Source organism: Nomia melanderi, chromosome 4, assembly GCF_051020985.1.
Source record: "Nomia melanderi isolate GNS246 chromosome 4, iyNomMela1, whole genome shotgun sequence".
NCBI lineage: Eukaryota > Metazoa > Arthropoda > Insecta > Hymenoptera > Halictidae > Nomia > Nomia melanderi.
The window spans coordinates 8,538,281-8,552,328 of NC_135002.1; the positions used below are offsets into that span (position 1 = coordinate 8,538,281).

A 14,048-nucleotide genomic window follows, 5' to 3' on the forward strand; every position below is an offset into this window, starting at 1 on the left:
GAATAATATTTCTCATCATTGATCAATTTATTTAAATAAATATGAACAGCTACAAAGCCCACAAAGAGCGCTCAAATAGCAGTCAACATCAACATTCAATTTGTCGAAACTTTCTCGATTCAATAGGCTTATATTTTATAGAGAATAATTCTCGAAGAATTATTCAAAGATTGGGGATCACTTGATCAGTGTCTTCCTGTAACTGTTGATGGCTGTGCGTCTGACAAGACCGACAGCACCTTCTCCTGAATGCCGGAACATTGCAGTACCGTCTTAAACTTGGTATAGAGCAAAACAAATTCTTATCTTTCCAGCAACGAGGCGGAAGCTCGATGGCTCTGGTCACGTGGCTGACGCAAGTACGTATTTCTGTCTTTACTGTAGGCCCACCGCAGTTGTACAACGTTTCGTTCACCGGAGCAACACATCTGGCTATTCGAGACTGAATTCCTTTGCCCTTGCTCTTCGAGCACTGCGACATTACAGAAAGACACGAGATGTGTAGCAGAAAAATATTAATACACCGAATACGAAAAGTATTAACAATGAAAATGGACTTTCTCTCACCGAAGACCAATTCGTAAAAATCCAACGTCCAGGACAAGGCACTCTATTGCACTCTTGTATTTTCACTGGCATACGAGCGGTATTACAAATAGACGATTGCACCATCATTCGGTAAACCTCAAGTTCGTTGATCCTGTTCACTTCGGTGCCATTAAATTCGGAATGGACGCAGTAAAGTTGCCGCATTTGTACACCGAAACTGCCGCACACGTGCGAGCAGCTTTTCCATGGTCCTGATAGCCATTTAAAACTGCAACTGTCATCAGTTTTTTGTCGTCTTTGTATATTATTTGAAATTTTCAAAGATTAGTGAAATAATGGAACGAAGTACTGAATTAACGTCGTATAAAGGAATTCAACAGATTTTCATAGTTCGTACCTGAAAACGTTACATCTTTCGATCTCTTGGCTCGGCTTAGTTGTCAATGGACACTTCCTGCGTGAGACTATTCTGCCTGTTTCTTCATCTTTGCAGACAATCATCTTCTGACGCGTTCCACCGCCACAGCTTACCGAGCAGAAGCTCCAACCGCCGAATAACCAAACGTATCTGTCTTTCGTGTTCTTTTCGTCGCGATTTATAAAATATTCCAGTGATACCGCCACGGAAATTTCTTGCTGTACGATGCTTTCTGATAGTACTACCTGTTTAAAAATAAAGTGTACGATGTAAAAGCTTCGTGATATTAAAGAAATATCTCATTGATGGCGTAAAAGCCTTGAAACATTAAAAAATATTTCAGTTTGAATTAAATTTAACGGTCATACTCAAATTTGAATTTTTATGGTTACATTCGAGTTTAAGTCTGAACTTTAAAAAACAAATCTGAACGCTGTTCTGTTATAAAAATGGTTACTTCGATTGTATTAATTGAAAAAATGATATGTATTCAATGTATCTTACTAAAATGACTACGTCATCGAAAGCAGTGCCGTCCGCTTTGACAGTGTACGTATTATTATCGGTCTTCTGTGTTCGATACGCTGCACCCTGCACAATTGTTAAATCACGCTGACGGGAAATTAGATTTTCCAGCACGTTTCGCCTTCTTCGTCCATCGCCCACCACAATGGATACGTTGTCCAAATCAAAAAACGGAATGGCCACTACCGTAATATTCATGATCAAATTATGAGCTTCTCGGGGTATAATAGCGATTCGAGTCACTTCTAAAGCAAAAGAACAATCTATTTTAATGTCTCCATATCTGCATAACGAAAGTGTCACGCATGTTTGAATAAAATCATTCACTATAGAAATAACTATATCAAAACTATCTTAGCAGTCTTAATAATTTTACGTTGATTGCACTCTTTATAAGTCAATATCAATGACATCTTCCTCTCGCATTAAGAGCAGGAAAGAATGTAATATTTAGATTAACAATTTATACGATTACAGAATTGTTCACCGAAATAATTCGAATGCAAAGTAAATGAAACACCCTGTAGAACGACCCGTATGAAACGACGAAGTATTGTTTATTTTCCAGCAACATAGTACTTGCTTAGTACTCGTCATGATCATTCCACGATCAAAAATTGAACAGTGAAACGAACACCTGCAGTTTCATTCCTCGAAGCGACCCGAGCTAACAACTAATCACTTTCCTCCTCCTCCCCCCTATCCCTTCGGCATTCCAGCACTTTAAACTAATTAGGAGTGCTCCTTCTCCCACGGTTTCTGACTTTGACGGGAACTTGGTCGGTACTTCTAATAACTCAATTTGAACGGCGACTGGACTGACCTCGGCGAAGCTTTCGCTGAAATTTGCTGATGGCATTCTCGCAGGTGGAATTGTCGCCATCGCATACCCCGCATAAATCCAACACTTTATTCGAGCCGAAGGCATTGTCGCAACCTAGTTTGTGACACTCGCCCTGCGAACAATTTAAAGAGAACTTTAAGTCGACGTCGACTTTCTGTGATAAAATTGCATTTGCATTCGAAGAGTTGAATCCGAGCTCACGATCTTAATTGCAATCGGCGGAATTAAATTCTATTGCGACAAGTTAAAATTTTAACGTGCACATTTCGCGTTAAATTGAAAGGTTCGGTGATGAAATTTGGAACTTGAGTTCAACGATTCGAATTCAAATTCAAATTCAAATTCAAGAATTATTCCTTCCGCTGCGATAAGAAAAAATATAAATTACTTGTACACATATATCCGTGGATCCATAAGAACAGGGTGTTCCATCGATCAAGTTTTCCCTCGTATAAAACAGATCGCCTGTCTCTTTGCTCCTGCAAATCAACTGACACTTCAAGTTCTCCTGGTCAGGCTCGTACGGTAGCCACGTGAACACAGTGAGCGTGTCGAGTTTAGAACACTGTTGGGCCCTGAGGTCGACCGATGTCGGGCATTTCGGTAAATCGCAGATTTTACAGTCGTCGCTCGCCCCTGAACAATATTTTCCGCCGTAGGCTGGCCTTTGGCAGAGGAAATCGAAAACTGGTCAAGATTTAAGTGCCTTTTCCAATGAAAACGTGTGATCAATGAGAACAAACGAATATCGGAATTAATCGATTCCTTTCTATTGAATTAACGAACCATAAATCACACATGCGAGTCAATAATTTCGACTGACTGTAAAGAATACTGAAAATGGAAGAAAAAATGAAAAGGACGTTTTACGTATCTCGTGCACCTGCAAGATGTCGAATTACCTTATCCATTTACAGAATATTTGAGGGATCATTGATAGTGACATACGGGTGTTTCATTAATCAGATTCACGTACAAGGTGTCCTACAGAGAAATGATCGTTACAGATACATCCGAGAATATTAGTGTTAATATCGTTCGTCGCGTTTCGTACTGATCAACCATTTCATTGCAATCAGCTGAATGTTTAATTTCTAAGTTAGTATTACTAACAGCGGTTTGTTACATTTTCGTGTTCGACATTGCACGCCTATCCCGCAGGTTCTCGAGCACTTCTCCCACTGTTTCCAAGGACTCCATCCACCGTCCCTTGGTTTGTTCAGCGCTAAGCCGAAATCAAATTTTCCCTTTTTCGACGACTGACACCGACCGTTTATGCACCACTAGAATCACCATAGAAGAATTGGAACGATGAGTGGATCGTTGTATAACTTCATCAACACGTTGACTGCCAAATAAAGACTAATCAAAAAGTTCACATAGTAAAAATAGTTTCTTTAATGAAGCAGAAACTAAAATGGCTAGATTCTTCGTAATTGCTCCACTGTCCTCTTTATATTTCATAGATCCAAGAAAATTAAGTTCGTCTAATACATTACCAAGACAATTTATAAGGCAGTATAATTTTTAATTGGCAGTCAAAATGTTAAAACGGATTACGAGGGGATTCGTTTACCTTCGAGGCACCACATAACGTGCCTTCTAATGGCGGTCCTTTCTTAGTTTTACAGATTTTAGAAATATTCTGATTGCCGCACCACAAATGGGAGCATGGCTCCACGACGTCGAAACTTTTACAGTGTTCGTAACTGGACAGAGGTAAAATACTCCACGTTACATCTAACTGAATCATTTTGCTTCCACGATTCGTATACTAATTATTAACTCTAATCGTATCACGTGTTTTTATAACGAATCATAGCACGACGTGACTGTCAGTCACTTATGAGACTAAAAGGAACGATTGAAATGTTATTCTTTCTGTTTATGGGGCCCAAATTTTGAAAACCCAAAAGAAACTTTTGGAAATGCAATATGAAATAATCAAAGAATTTAAGTGAAAAGTTCAAATGCGACTCGAAGTCACATTGTGGTCCGATTAGGGTTGTATAGATAACGTATACGTAAGGTTTCTAATTCTTAAAGGATATAATTAAACATTTTTATCTTATTTTTGACGTATTAAACAGTAAGAATATATATGTTATTTGCCTGTTACGTGACAATCAACGAGAAAAACGTACCCTTCACCGAATTCTACTCGACATTGCTCGTCCATTGTAAAGGTGTCGCGAATGGTAGCCTTTAGAGGAGTGGAACTGTCGTATGCTGGTTTGTTCAATAAACAGGACCATCGTCTAGAAATACTTAGTTTAACAATAAACCACGTGACGAAATATTCCATTCGAGAAAAATGATTTTCTCACCTGACTCTTCGATGGAACTCCTTTTTCGAGCAGGACGACCAATAAAAATGATGAAAGGTTGCGGCGACCATAGGCGCCATCACGCTTCCTCGTGAACCTTCCTCTTTGCATGAATTTCCGGTGGTCTCGTCGCCGTCGTGAGTTAAGCCTAGACTATGGAAAACATCTTTGTACATTGTTTAATCCGAACGACAGCATTTCAAGATGACTTTTATGATATTTAATAATTAATTGAATTTAATAGCATCATAATGAATTCTTTTCGTTTAGACATTTAAAAATATTATTTTTCTGCTAACCCAATAATAATTGAATTAGACTTTATCTTTAGAGAAACGATAATGTTTCGTTCTTTCTCTGAATAATCTAACACTAGAACTACCAGAAGGTCAAAATGGCCCATTAGGAAATTATTGTTTCACAATTATCGATAAAACAGATCTGTGTATTTGTACGAATACAACTGTACGAGGCGATAAATCTCGAGAAATACAGTTTTCCATTTTTTTTAAAGACAATTTCGAAAAATCACTATAATCGCTCGGTAGTTCTAGTGGTAATCGTAATTGATTCGAATAAATATTATGTATAAGTGAAAATTTGAGTAATCGAATTATCTTTAAATTTTCGTTTCGAAATTTCTCCGGTTTACGTTAAACTTACATATGCGCCACTTCGTGGGCGATGATGAAGGCGCTTGTTAGGCCTTCGTCTCGATTCAAGGCGCAGGATCTCGCAGAGTTGCACACACCGGAGACAGGCGCGTATCCAGAAGGTCCGCCGATGTCTAACCGGGTCAGCCATATTGCAACGTCGTGGTCCACAGTTGTCGAGGACAGTATCTTCCTGTTCCACCTATTAACATTTTCGAGTGATCGTCTGGCATCGCCTTGACGAACCTATTACATCATTAATAATTTTACATTCTAATTCTGACAATTCGTATCTTCTCGACAAGCTCGCGTTCGTAGATTTCTAACAACGCCTATCGAATAAGAATATACATTAAAATTAGAAACTACAGTTTATTGTATCCTATAATTCAATTTCACGTCCAGATTTATTTGAAATTCAACTTATTCTTTTTATAGCCGAATACCGTGAATCGAGAAGTTACGCGAAGTTCCCGATGTATTGATTGATTGCGACTCGAAACAGTCTTATGCGTAAGAAGATTAATTATACATTTCGAGCGAAATTAAATGGAACTTGGAAACGTGTTAATCTGCTTACCAGGCTGTCCCTCTTTTCTGCATACAAAATCATTCGTACGATCACTAAGATCATGTTTGATTCAAGCGACGGATCCATATAAATGGCACTGACCTACGATCCGAACTTACTGATTGGTTTCGTAACTTTCATATTAACTTTTGTATTAAGGACATTATTAAGGATATTATTGTTTACGTACGATATTTAAAAGGGCTAAGATATATTGTTGCGCACGTCGTCCGTGAAAGTCTATTACCGAATAATCGGCAGCTACTCCGAGTTCCAGCCAACGCGGTGACGATTCCTTAGCAATCTTTTTCTTTTCTGTAAGTTTATAGAACTTCATTAACAAATTCAACTTTGAAGCTAAATATCGAACAACTTCAAACTGACAACTGATTTCTAAGGATGCACGTTAAACTTCAGTCATCGTTCGCGCATTATATTGTAACTATTAAATTCAGATTCATCTTTAAGATGCAATACTGAATTTTAACTTGAATTTCAGCTTAAAATTCAATGATCAAATTAGAAGGAAAATAAGAAACGTGATCACTCACTTGGTATCCTGTTCCTTTGCCACAGAGGACCACCAAAATAACCAATATCCTCCGAATTTTCGTCCACCGGCAATTCCTCCATCATAGTGTCATTATACTCGGTCGGTATTTCATCTTTCTCATCGTACAATACTAACTTTTCAGCTTCCGGGTAATCCATATCAAACGTGTCACCCGATAAATTATAAAATTCCCGAGTAGAATGATCTGTCGCGTCGCGTCTCCTGCGTTTCGATTTCTCGTTCTCGTACCCTACAATTATTGACGAAATATTAATGCAAATAAATTCCTCGTGTAATACGTTATAGGATTAATTGGTCTTCACTGTGAGTCCGCTTAATTAGCTCTTAAACCGTACACCCCTTGAATTTTCCACGTGCGCGGATGAAATTCCACCGTAACTCGAGCTATGCGGGTCATCAAGCTGATAATTGTTTACCCAGTTACGCAATTCTATTGCGTTAATAGGTCCGCATTTCAATCCGCGAAACTGGAATTTCTTTGCATGTTTATTTAATTACTCGCGATCGTGCTCCGATCGTGCAATTTAAAATTATGAATTAATAATTAAATAATAATTAAATAATAATTTAACAATAATTAAATAATAATTATTGAATTCAATGGAGCGTGTGCCAGGAATTCTGGAACGATTCGACTTCATTGCTAACATTAATAATTCCCTCGTCTCTCTAAAATGAAATAAAACAGACGTCGCGGAACTTCATAAAAATTATATCACGCACAATAATTACATAAAGCAATTATATTATATTGCATTCGAAGCAACTGATATACAAATGAAAAGTCCAAATCGCAAATTTCATCATCTAGAATAACATGATCAACGGCCTCATAAAATCATTTCGCACGAGCCACAGCGCAATAAACGTTCTGCATCCTCTAAAAGATTCATTTCAGAATTCATATCCCCTGTTCCGCGGATAAACCGCCATAAATTACGGCGTGCACGTCACATTGCCAACCGACTAACGAAAAACTCGGGGACTACCACCTGCCAGTCGTCTGAGAGACACAACACCGGAATCCTCCCTGGACGACCACCATCCGACGCTCGACGACTCGTACATCACGTGTTTCCCATCCACCAAGGGTTCTACGAAAAACGCAGCACCGCCCGTCACCATCACCGCGTACACATCCTCGTCGCACAACGTGACGACCACCGTAGAATCGTCGGTTTCGTCCAAACTGCCTTCCCGAAACTGACAATCGTACCGTCCTCCGTGAACCTCGGATCTCGTCCGTCCCGAATACACCCAATCCACTTTGAACCCCGTGTCCAGCACCATTCTGTCGCTAGCGACCGTCCTCAAGGTCCAATTGCCGATCTCGATGACCACTGATCCGTCGTCGAGCATTTTATCCGTCGATCGTTTGCCGCGAACGTTCTCGTTCGCGATTATCCGCGGATAAACGATCTCGTAGACCTGTAAGCTCTGCAGAAGCTCGGTCACCCTGGATTTCGTCGCGAACGTGCCCAGCAGCCACGTGGTCAGCAGGACACTAGGTAGCTTGGACCGTTTCATGTTGAACGCGGCGAAATTTCAATGCGATTCCCCCGGCCGAACTTCGAGAAACATCGTTTCAACATTGGTTCCTCACTCCGACGTCCTCGGTTTCATTTGAATTCCATAATTGATCGAAATAAGTCCCGTAATCGATGCTCAGGTTCGCGTTAATCCGTCCGTAGATCGGAAACACGTGGAAGACTCTTCTTAGCCCTAAGATTCTAGGATTTCGCGTGGTCGGCAAAGGATTTCCGAACGTTTTCTCGGTCCACTCACATTTGGAAGTGCCATTTTTCGTCGATGAACAGTGGCAATTCAACTCGGCGACGATTCACTGGGAAACAGAGGCCCGGACGGCGGTTCGATGATAAACGGGTGGCTCGGCGGCAATCGCTATCGCGGCTTCTCTCTAATTTCATGAGCGTAGGTTCAATTAACGCGAGGAGGACGCGCGACAACTGTGCAACTGGCAGCCACATGGACGAAAGGCACGCGAATGCACCAGCGAATTGTGCGTAAGATCGCGCTAGGCTGGAAAAAGCAGCAGCCGCCCACTGAAGTTCTAATAATGGCAGCTTTATGTGCAATCACCGAGAAACGAGGATGCCGGCGAACTCATTGTCCGCGCGCGCCGCTGTTAACGAGGATTTCGTCTTCGGGCCCGGCCGCAGAGAATTCTCGTCACGGCCCGGGGCAAGCAATCAGTCTAATCGAGGGGAATTAACCCTTTCCAGACGAGTATTTTTTTTCTTTTAAGCATTAATAATGATCTTCTCTGTGGAAAGCTGAGTTAAAAATGACGAATAAGTAATCGAATCGCTCAGCCTCGCTACGGTTCTCGGTTTATTTACGAATTTGAAATATAATCTATAATCTAGGAGCGTATGATAATAATTTTCTTATACTATTCTCAAATTTGAAAGTGTTTCGATGCTTGAGAACTTCAGTTTTCGAGGATGAGGTGGACGAATAAAATGGTAAGAAAATGGTAACTTGGATAGCTCGATAAAGACAAGAATTTTGACAAGATTTTTTTTATATTTACGCGTTGTACAGGGTGTCCGGAATCTATTCGATGAATTAAGAAAGAAAATGCTTTAGAGATTCGTTCGTTTTTACTAGATTTTTTAGAGAATCGTGAGAAAAGAGAGAGTTTTCGAAGGGAATCGGAATGTAACAGCGTAATTGTTTCGGTAAGTCTAATTTGAGCACAAGACGAAATACGCGTATCCCGAATTTCATTTATTTTTCCTCAATGAAGAAATTAACCGGAAGATAAGTGCGATGGGAACTGAGTTGAATCGCGAACTTCCGAGAAGAAGATAACGCACTGATTTCCAGGAGGATAAACAGACTGCTCGACTTTAAACTGAATGCTCCCATTTAGGTTGTGTAACCACGTTAATTGGTCGCAGCTGTAGGTGTGTCCACTGTGAAAATGATGCAATTACATAAATTTGGATACTTGATACGGGAACAAAGCATAATACAATTAGTTCCAGTGTTCCCTCCCATATAACTATTTTCTCCGTGCCCATTTTCCCCATAAAGCGAAAATGTTAGTAGGCGCTTCAAAACTATTACCATTCTTCTACCAAAAATCTAATAAAACTTTTCAACGACAAAAATTGTCATTCCTACAATTCCACAATAATAATGATTAATATACTCCAACTGTATTATCCTATAATTCTTTACTTCGCGACGTTTTAAATTTACGTTAATATCGATGTGAAACATCTGTTAACATCAATAAATTCTTCACTTATTTCTGCAGCAGGAAATCTCGAAAGAGAACATACCGTATGTTTAAATTGACAAAATTCTCCTAATATCTTACAAGTAAAAAATTTCAATGAAACAATCCATGTAAAACTGATAAATATTTACATAAATTTTTATGTCCGCCACTTTACAAGACGCTGAACGTTCGCTTACAGGACACTCTGTGTATATGCAGGTTAATTACGTACACAGACAGACACGTGCATTTTGAGATTGTCATTTTTTATTTTCAGAAAAACAATCGTGGTCTCGTGGTGACGTGATATCGAAACGAGGAATGACTCAGCGTTCGAATTCTATGTAACGCAAATGTAATTGTCTCGCAGAGAAATGTACAAAAATAAAATGGAGAACTGGATTTATTTACAGGGAGGTCGTCGGCTATTTTATTTACAATGTCACGACGGATACACGACGATTGTTAAAATAATTTGTAATATTAGGGCTAGAAATAAATCGATCCCCTTCGTCAGCAGGCGATTGGCAGCGCCGGTGCCGACGTTACAGAACGACTGCTCGCAGCAAGCGGTGCAAGCGTACAATTTCGTACGTTCACCAATAATTATACATCCAGGATCACATTTGTTTGTGCACTTTCTCTCCATCGACCACGTCTGTGGACTCGACGTTGAATTCTCGGTGCTGGTCGTGTAAGAGAATCGCTTCACCTGAAAAAACACCACCAAATATTAATGTTAATACATAATAATATACTAATATTAATATAATATTATATATTATATATTATATCATTTTTAATTTATTAATTTATTAATATAATATATTATATTATTATATTAAAATATTCTATATTAATATATTATGATATATAATATATAATGTTATAATATTATATCATTTCTAATTTATTAATTTATTGATATAATGTATTATATCATTATACTAAAAGATTCTATGTTAATATATTGTTATATAATATTATATATTATATGAATATTACCATTAAAAATGTTTAATATAAATGATTTTCCAATCTGTACCATCGGTATCATCAAGAGTTTGTTTCTTAAATATATATATTTTATGCATATACGGAGAATATAAATGAAATGATGTATATAATAAATGTTTTATAGGAAATGCTGCATCAATAATTTTTTATTATATGTCAGTAGAAACATTATTACCAATAGTTTCCACTTGACAATTCTCTAAAAAATATCGTTTTAGAGAAAGATCGTTTAAATTAAAAACATATGAACGAAATTAAGGAAATGCTATTTAATTCTTTAGTTATCGATTAAAGTATTGTATAAATAATTTTAGTTAATTTCAACTTAGTAAAATGTAAACGTTATAAGAAATATGATAAGGAATTAATTTTTCTTTCATCTCAGATCGGAATATTAGTGAAAATCATGAATGACAAGTGAAACAACAATGCCAACGATACACCGAAGCTCTCGCGCGTTTCGCGTGATCAACAGTTATTCAAATTACATTCGTCGTTTGTCATTACCATGCAAGTCCTTTTGTCGCCAGTGCACTTGTGCTCGAAAGCACTATAATTTCCGGTTAGATTGGAACATCTCTCTCCATCTTCCATTGTGTCGCATTGATAACACCATAAATCGTTCACTCGTTCCGAAGCTGCGTGAGTTCGATGTTCCGTGGATAATAATTGTCCTAATGATCCCATAGAATCGAAAGAAAACGAACATTTATCACTCCAAATCAATCACATTCCTAAACCGACCAATTATACAATTACAACGAAAACTTCTCACGAACTACAATCGAATCTCAATCAATTCAAACCGGAAGGTTCTCAAAAACGATTCGCCGAATCATCTCCCGAACACCCGGAACACTCAAAATATTACATACCTACGCCCACATTTAAAAATTCAAAACAATTTACCTAGATTCCAACCTTCGAGATCCCGCGTGAAATTTACGTCGAAAACATCTTTCCGAAGACGAAACTTTCGATGAGAAAAAAAGTACTCAACGAAATCACTCGGAGTCATTGCACTCGAAGATAAGTCAAAGAATCTATGATCCATAACTTAACAGACTAACAATCAAATGTCATGAACAATTAACATTCTTGGGGCATGCGAAATCATAGAACTTTTCTCAATGAATCGTTAAACCGTGATCCGACAACCGTTCCCTCGATCGTAACGAGCGATTCCGAGGAACCGAGAAGCTCACCATTGGCGAGTGCGATCGACGCGATCAGTAAGCACGTGACAGTGGCACATGTCCCGGCCGCCATGTTGATCGGTATCGTTTCACCAGCTCGTAGGAATCGGTTGGCCAGTGGGTCCGACGTTTCCCGGGCTACGGTCCCATTGTTTTCCTGTGTCTCCTCACCGGGAGAGACGACGGGGCGGTCGAAACGCGACGCGGCACGATTACGGTCTGGTCCACCGCCATGTTGAGAATGGCGTCTGCGCTACAACGTCCGCTGCTCTAGAAACCTGAAAACTCAGGGGAAAATCAATATCCATGGCAGCCGCGGAAGGTCCTGTCCCTTAACCGAGACCGTTTGACGTCAAACTTTCTGCGCATTCGCGTCACTTTCAGGAAGCTGGAAGTTCGATGATGATCCCCTGTTAAGCTAAATCAGTCTTACAATCAGTCGCAGTACCCCGTGCCTCTTCAATTGTCTGCGACGAACAATAAACGCGTTCCCATGGAACCCGGCATTATTATTAATGGGAACCCTAGACCGGCTCCCGTCTTCGTTCAGCTTTACCCGGGAACAAAATAAACGGGAATTTAAGTAAATTAAGTTAACCGGTCCGGGATTTTCATTTAACCGGCACGAACGACTGCGTAACTTGAAGTAGACTTAGTTGAGCAGTAATTTGAGGAGCGACGTCGATCTTGGAATGAATCCTGGCTCTGCTAGATGTGCCGGAAGATTTTTACAATTTTTTTTTATCATTGCCATGGGTATTTTTAGTTTCGGTGAGAAGCAGTTGCTAATGTACTTGGTAATTGTTTCTCGAAGGTTTAATGGAGTTTTTCTATTGAGTAGCTGAAGATTAACTTTGATGAGATATAGTAATTAATTCACTTTCAAAAGTCGTTTATGGAGGAACTGAATGTTCGCTTATGGGAATTGGTGTTGGGATTAGGTTTATAGGGAATTCTTGTTTCAAGAATACTTTGAGCAAACACGAATACGTTTACATTTTTATTATGTATAGAATACTATTTGTCTATGTTGATATAAAAGGAATTTCAATTCGTCTAGAATGTGTTGGCAACAGAAATTTGTACTGCGTAATATACCCGCTCGTAGTACTTGACAACTTCGACTTTCCGATACAAAGGATACACGAAGCATGATACTTGCCTTCTATTTTGTGAATAAACAGGTTCACAATGCACGGTTAGATTGAATTAACTTAAATGGCGGATAATAAATTTCTAACGGGTGGCTTAATTGAAATTCAGCCGACCGCAATTAAAGTAATTACAACAGCCGAGAAGAACGTTAGTGCGATAGGTTAGAAAGGCCCAACAAGTTCAACGGATGTGAAACGAAAACGGGCGAAAAAGTCAAAGAAGAAGGGGAGTACGTAGTGGCACCGTTGAGCGAGAATTCCAAGTCACCGTCGACTTCGAGCCATTACGTTCTTCTAAAAGGCAGGAGGCAAGAAAGTTCAGAGGGTCTTCGCTTTGATTATTGGTACGTGCTACTGTTAATAACAGCACTTGGAATCGGACGAACTAAACGAAAAAGTACCATCGAACCACTCTTAAACCTTAACGGGAGCATTAATTAACCGAGATTCGTCTCGATTGACAATAGATTTAGAACTGACCCTGACCTAACTCGAAGCTAAACTAGACCTTGTCTGAAACAGCCTTGCATTTAATCTCGCCTAACTCGGGCCAAACTTGATGCTGGATGCAAATAAAACGTAAATTTTTACAACGTGTGATTTACGTGAAGTGCACAGAGGATAATTAAATTAACAAAAAATTAACGGAACACAATTTTACAGATTTAAAATAGAATCTTTCGTTAGAAAATTTATTCTAACTTCGAACTTTTTAAATTGTAGAAAATAGTAAATTACATTTTTTTCGTTACATTCGTATCTTTCGTTTAATATGATTTTCAAGCGGGTAGTAGATAACATTTTTCTAGTTGTCGCCTTTGGAATACGATTAAAGAATGTGTTTATTCGTCTTTTTGGAAAGGATGCAATGAAATGTATAATGTTCATAAAAGCATCGTAACGCGAAGGGAGACGATATTCTTCAATTCGTCAGAAGACAATTAGCACTCGGTCTAACCAATTGTGATAG

At 38.9% G+C, this 14,048-nt stretch overlaps 2 protein-coding genes across 5 annotated transcripts; both read right to left on the minus strand.

Moving 5' to 3' along the window:
• Window positions 1–35: 35 nt before the first annotated feature.
• LOC116435067 (A disintegrin and metalloproteinase with thrombospondin motifs 3) lies at window positions 36–8,509 on the minus strand. Of its 3 annotated transcripts, none has more exons than XM_031994204.2 (15): window positions 7,454–8,509; window positions 6,439–6,690; window positions 6,078–6,202; window positions 5,897–5,989; window positions 5,327–5,562; window positions 4,664–4,816; window positions 4,481–4,594; window positions 3,913–4,045; window positions 3,450–3,619; window positions 2,725–3,001; window positions 2,316–2,448; window positions 1,472–1,737; window positions 947–1,212; window positions 568–823; window positions 36–472 (listed from the first exon to the last, which is right to left on the minus strand). In XM_031994204.2, exons 1-15 carry the CDS (start codon window positions 7,986–7,988, stop codon window positions 164–166), a joined length of 3,318 nt encoding a protein of 1,105 aa, XP_031850064.1. In that variant the 5' UTR covers window positions 7,989–8,509; the 3' UTR covers window positions 36–163. The 3 variants fall into 3 exon arrangements, with proteins under 3 accessions (XP_031850064.1, XP_076223051.1, XP_076223050.1); XM_076366936.1 differs by having other exon boundaries at window positions 1,472–1,674; window positions 4,481–4,603; XM_076366935.1 differs by having other exon boundaries at window positions 4,481–4,603.
• Window positions 8,510–10,096: 1,587 nt separating this feature from the next.
• On the minus strand, window positions 10,097–12,197 carry LOC116435037 (uncharacterized). 2 transcript variants are annotated; one of them, XM_031994125.2, is made up of 3 exons: window positions 11,934–12,197; window positions 11,236–11,402; window positions 10,097–10,423 (listed from the first exon to the last, which is right to left on the minus strand). In XM_031994125.2, exons 1-3 carry the CDS (start codon window positions 11,995–11,997, stop codon window positions 10,154–10,156), a joined length of 501 nt encoding a protein of 166 aa, XP_031849985.1. In that variant the 5' UTR covers window positions 11,998–12,197; the 3' UTR covers window positions 10,097–10,153. The 2 variants fall into 2 exon arrangements, with proteins under 2 accessions (XP_031849985.1, XP_031849984.1); XM_031994124.2 differs by lacking the exon at window positions 11,934–12,197 and adding an exon at window positions 11,638–11,922.
• Between the last annotated feature and the right edge of the window lie 1,851 nt (window positions 12,198–14,048).

Excerpts from the sequence above, each read along its gene's own strand:
- LOC116435067 (XM_076366935.1), bottom strand. The coding sequence starts at position 7,988 with ATGAAACGGTCCAAGCTACCTAGTGTCCTGCTGACCACGTGGCTGCTG. Across the intron at positions 6,691-7,453 it reads GTCTCTCAGACGACTGGCAG|GGTACGAGAACGAGAAATCG; the intron begins GTGGTAGTCCCC and ends CAATAATTGTAG. Across the intron at positions 473-567 it reads TTTTTACGAATTGGTCTTCG|TGCTCGAAGAGCAAGGGCAA; the intron begins GTGAGAGAAAGT and ends GTAATGTCGCAG.
- LOC116435037 (XM_031994124.2), bottom strand. The coding sequence starts at position 11,782 with ATGGATCATAGATTCTTTGACTTATCTTCGAGTGCAATGACTCCGAGT. Across the intron at positions 11,403-11,637 it reads TCTCGAAGGTTGGAATCTAG|GACAATTATTATCCACGGAA; the intron begins GTAAATTGTTTT and ends TGGGATCATTAG. Across the intron at positions 10,424-11,235 it reads GCGACAAAAGGACTTGCATG|GTGAAGCGATTCTCTTACAC; the intron begins GTAATGACAAAC and ends GTGTTTTTTCAG.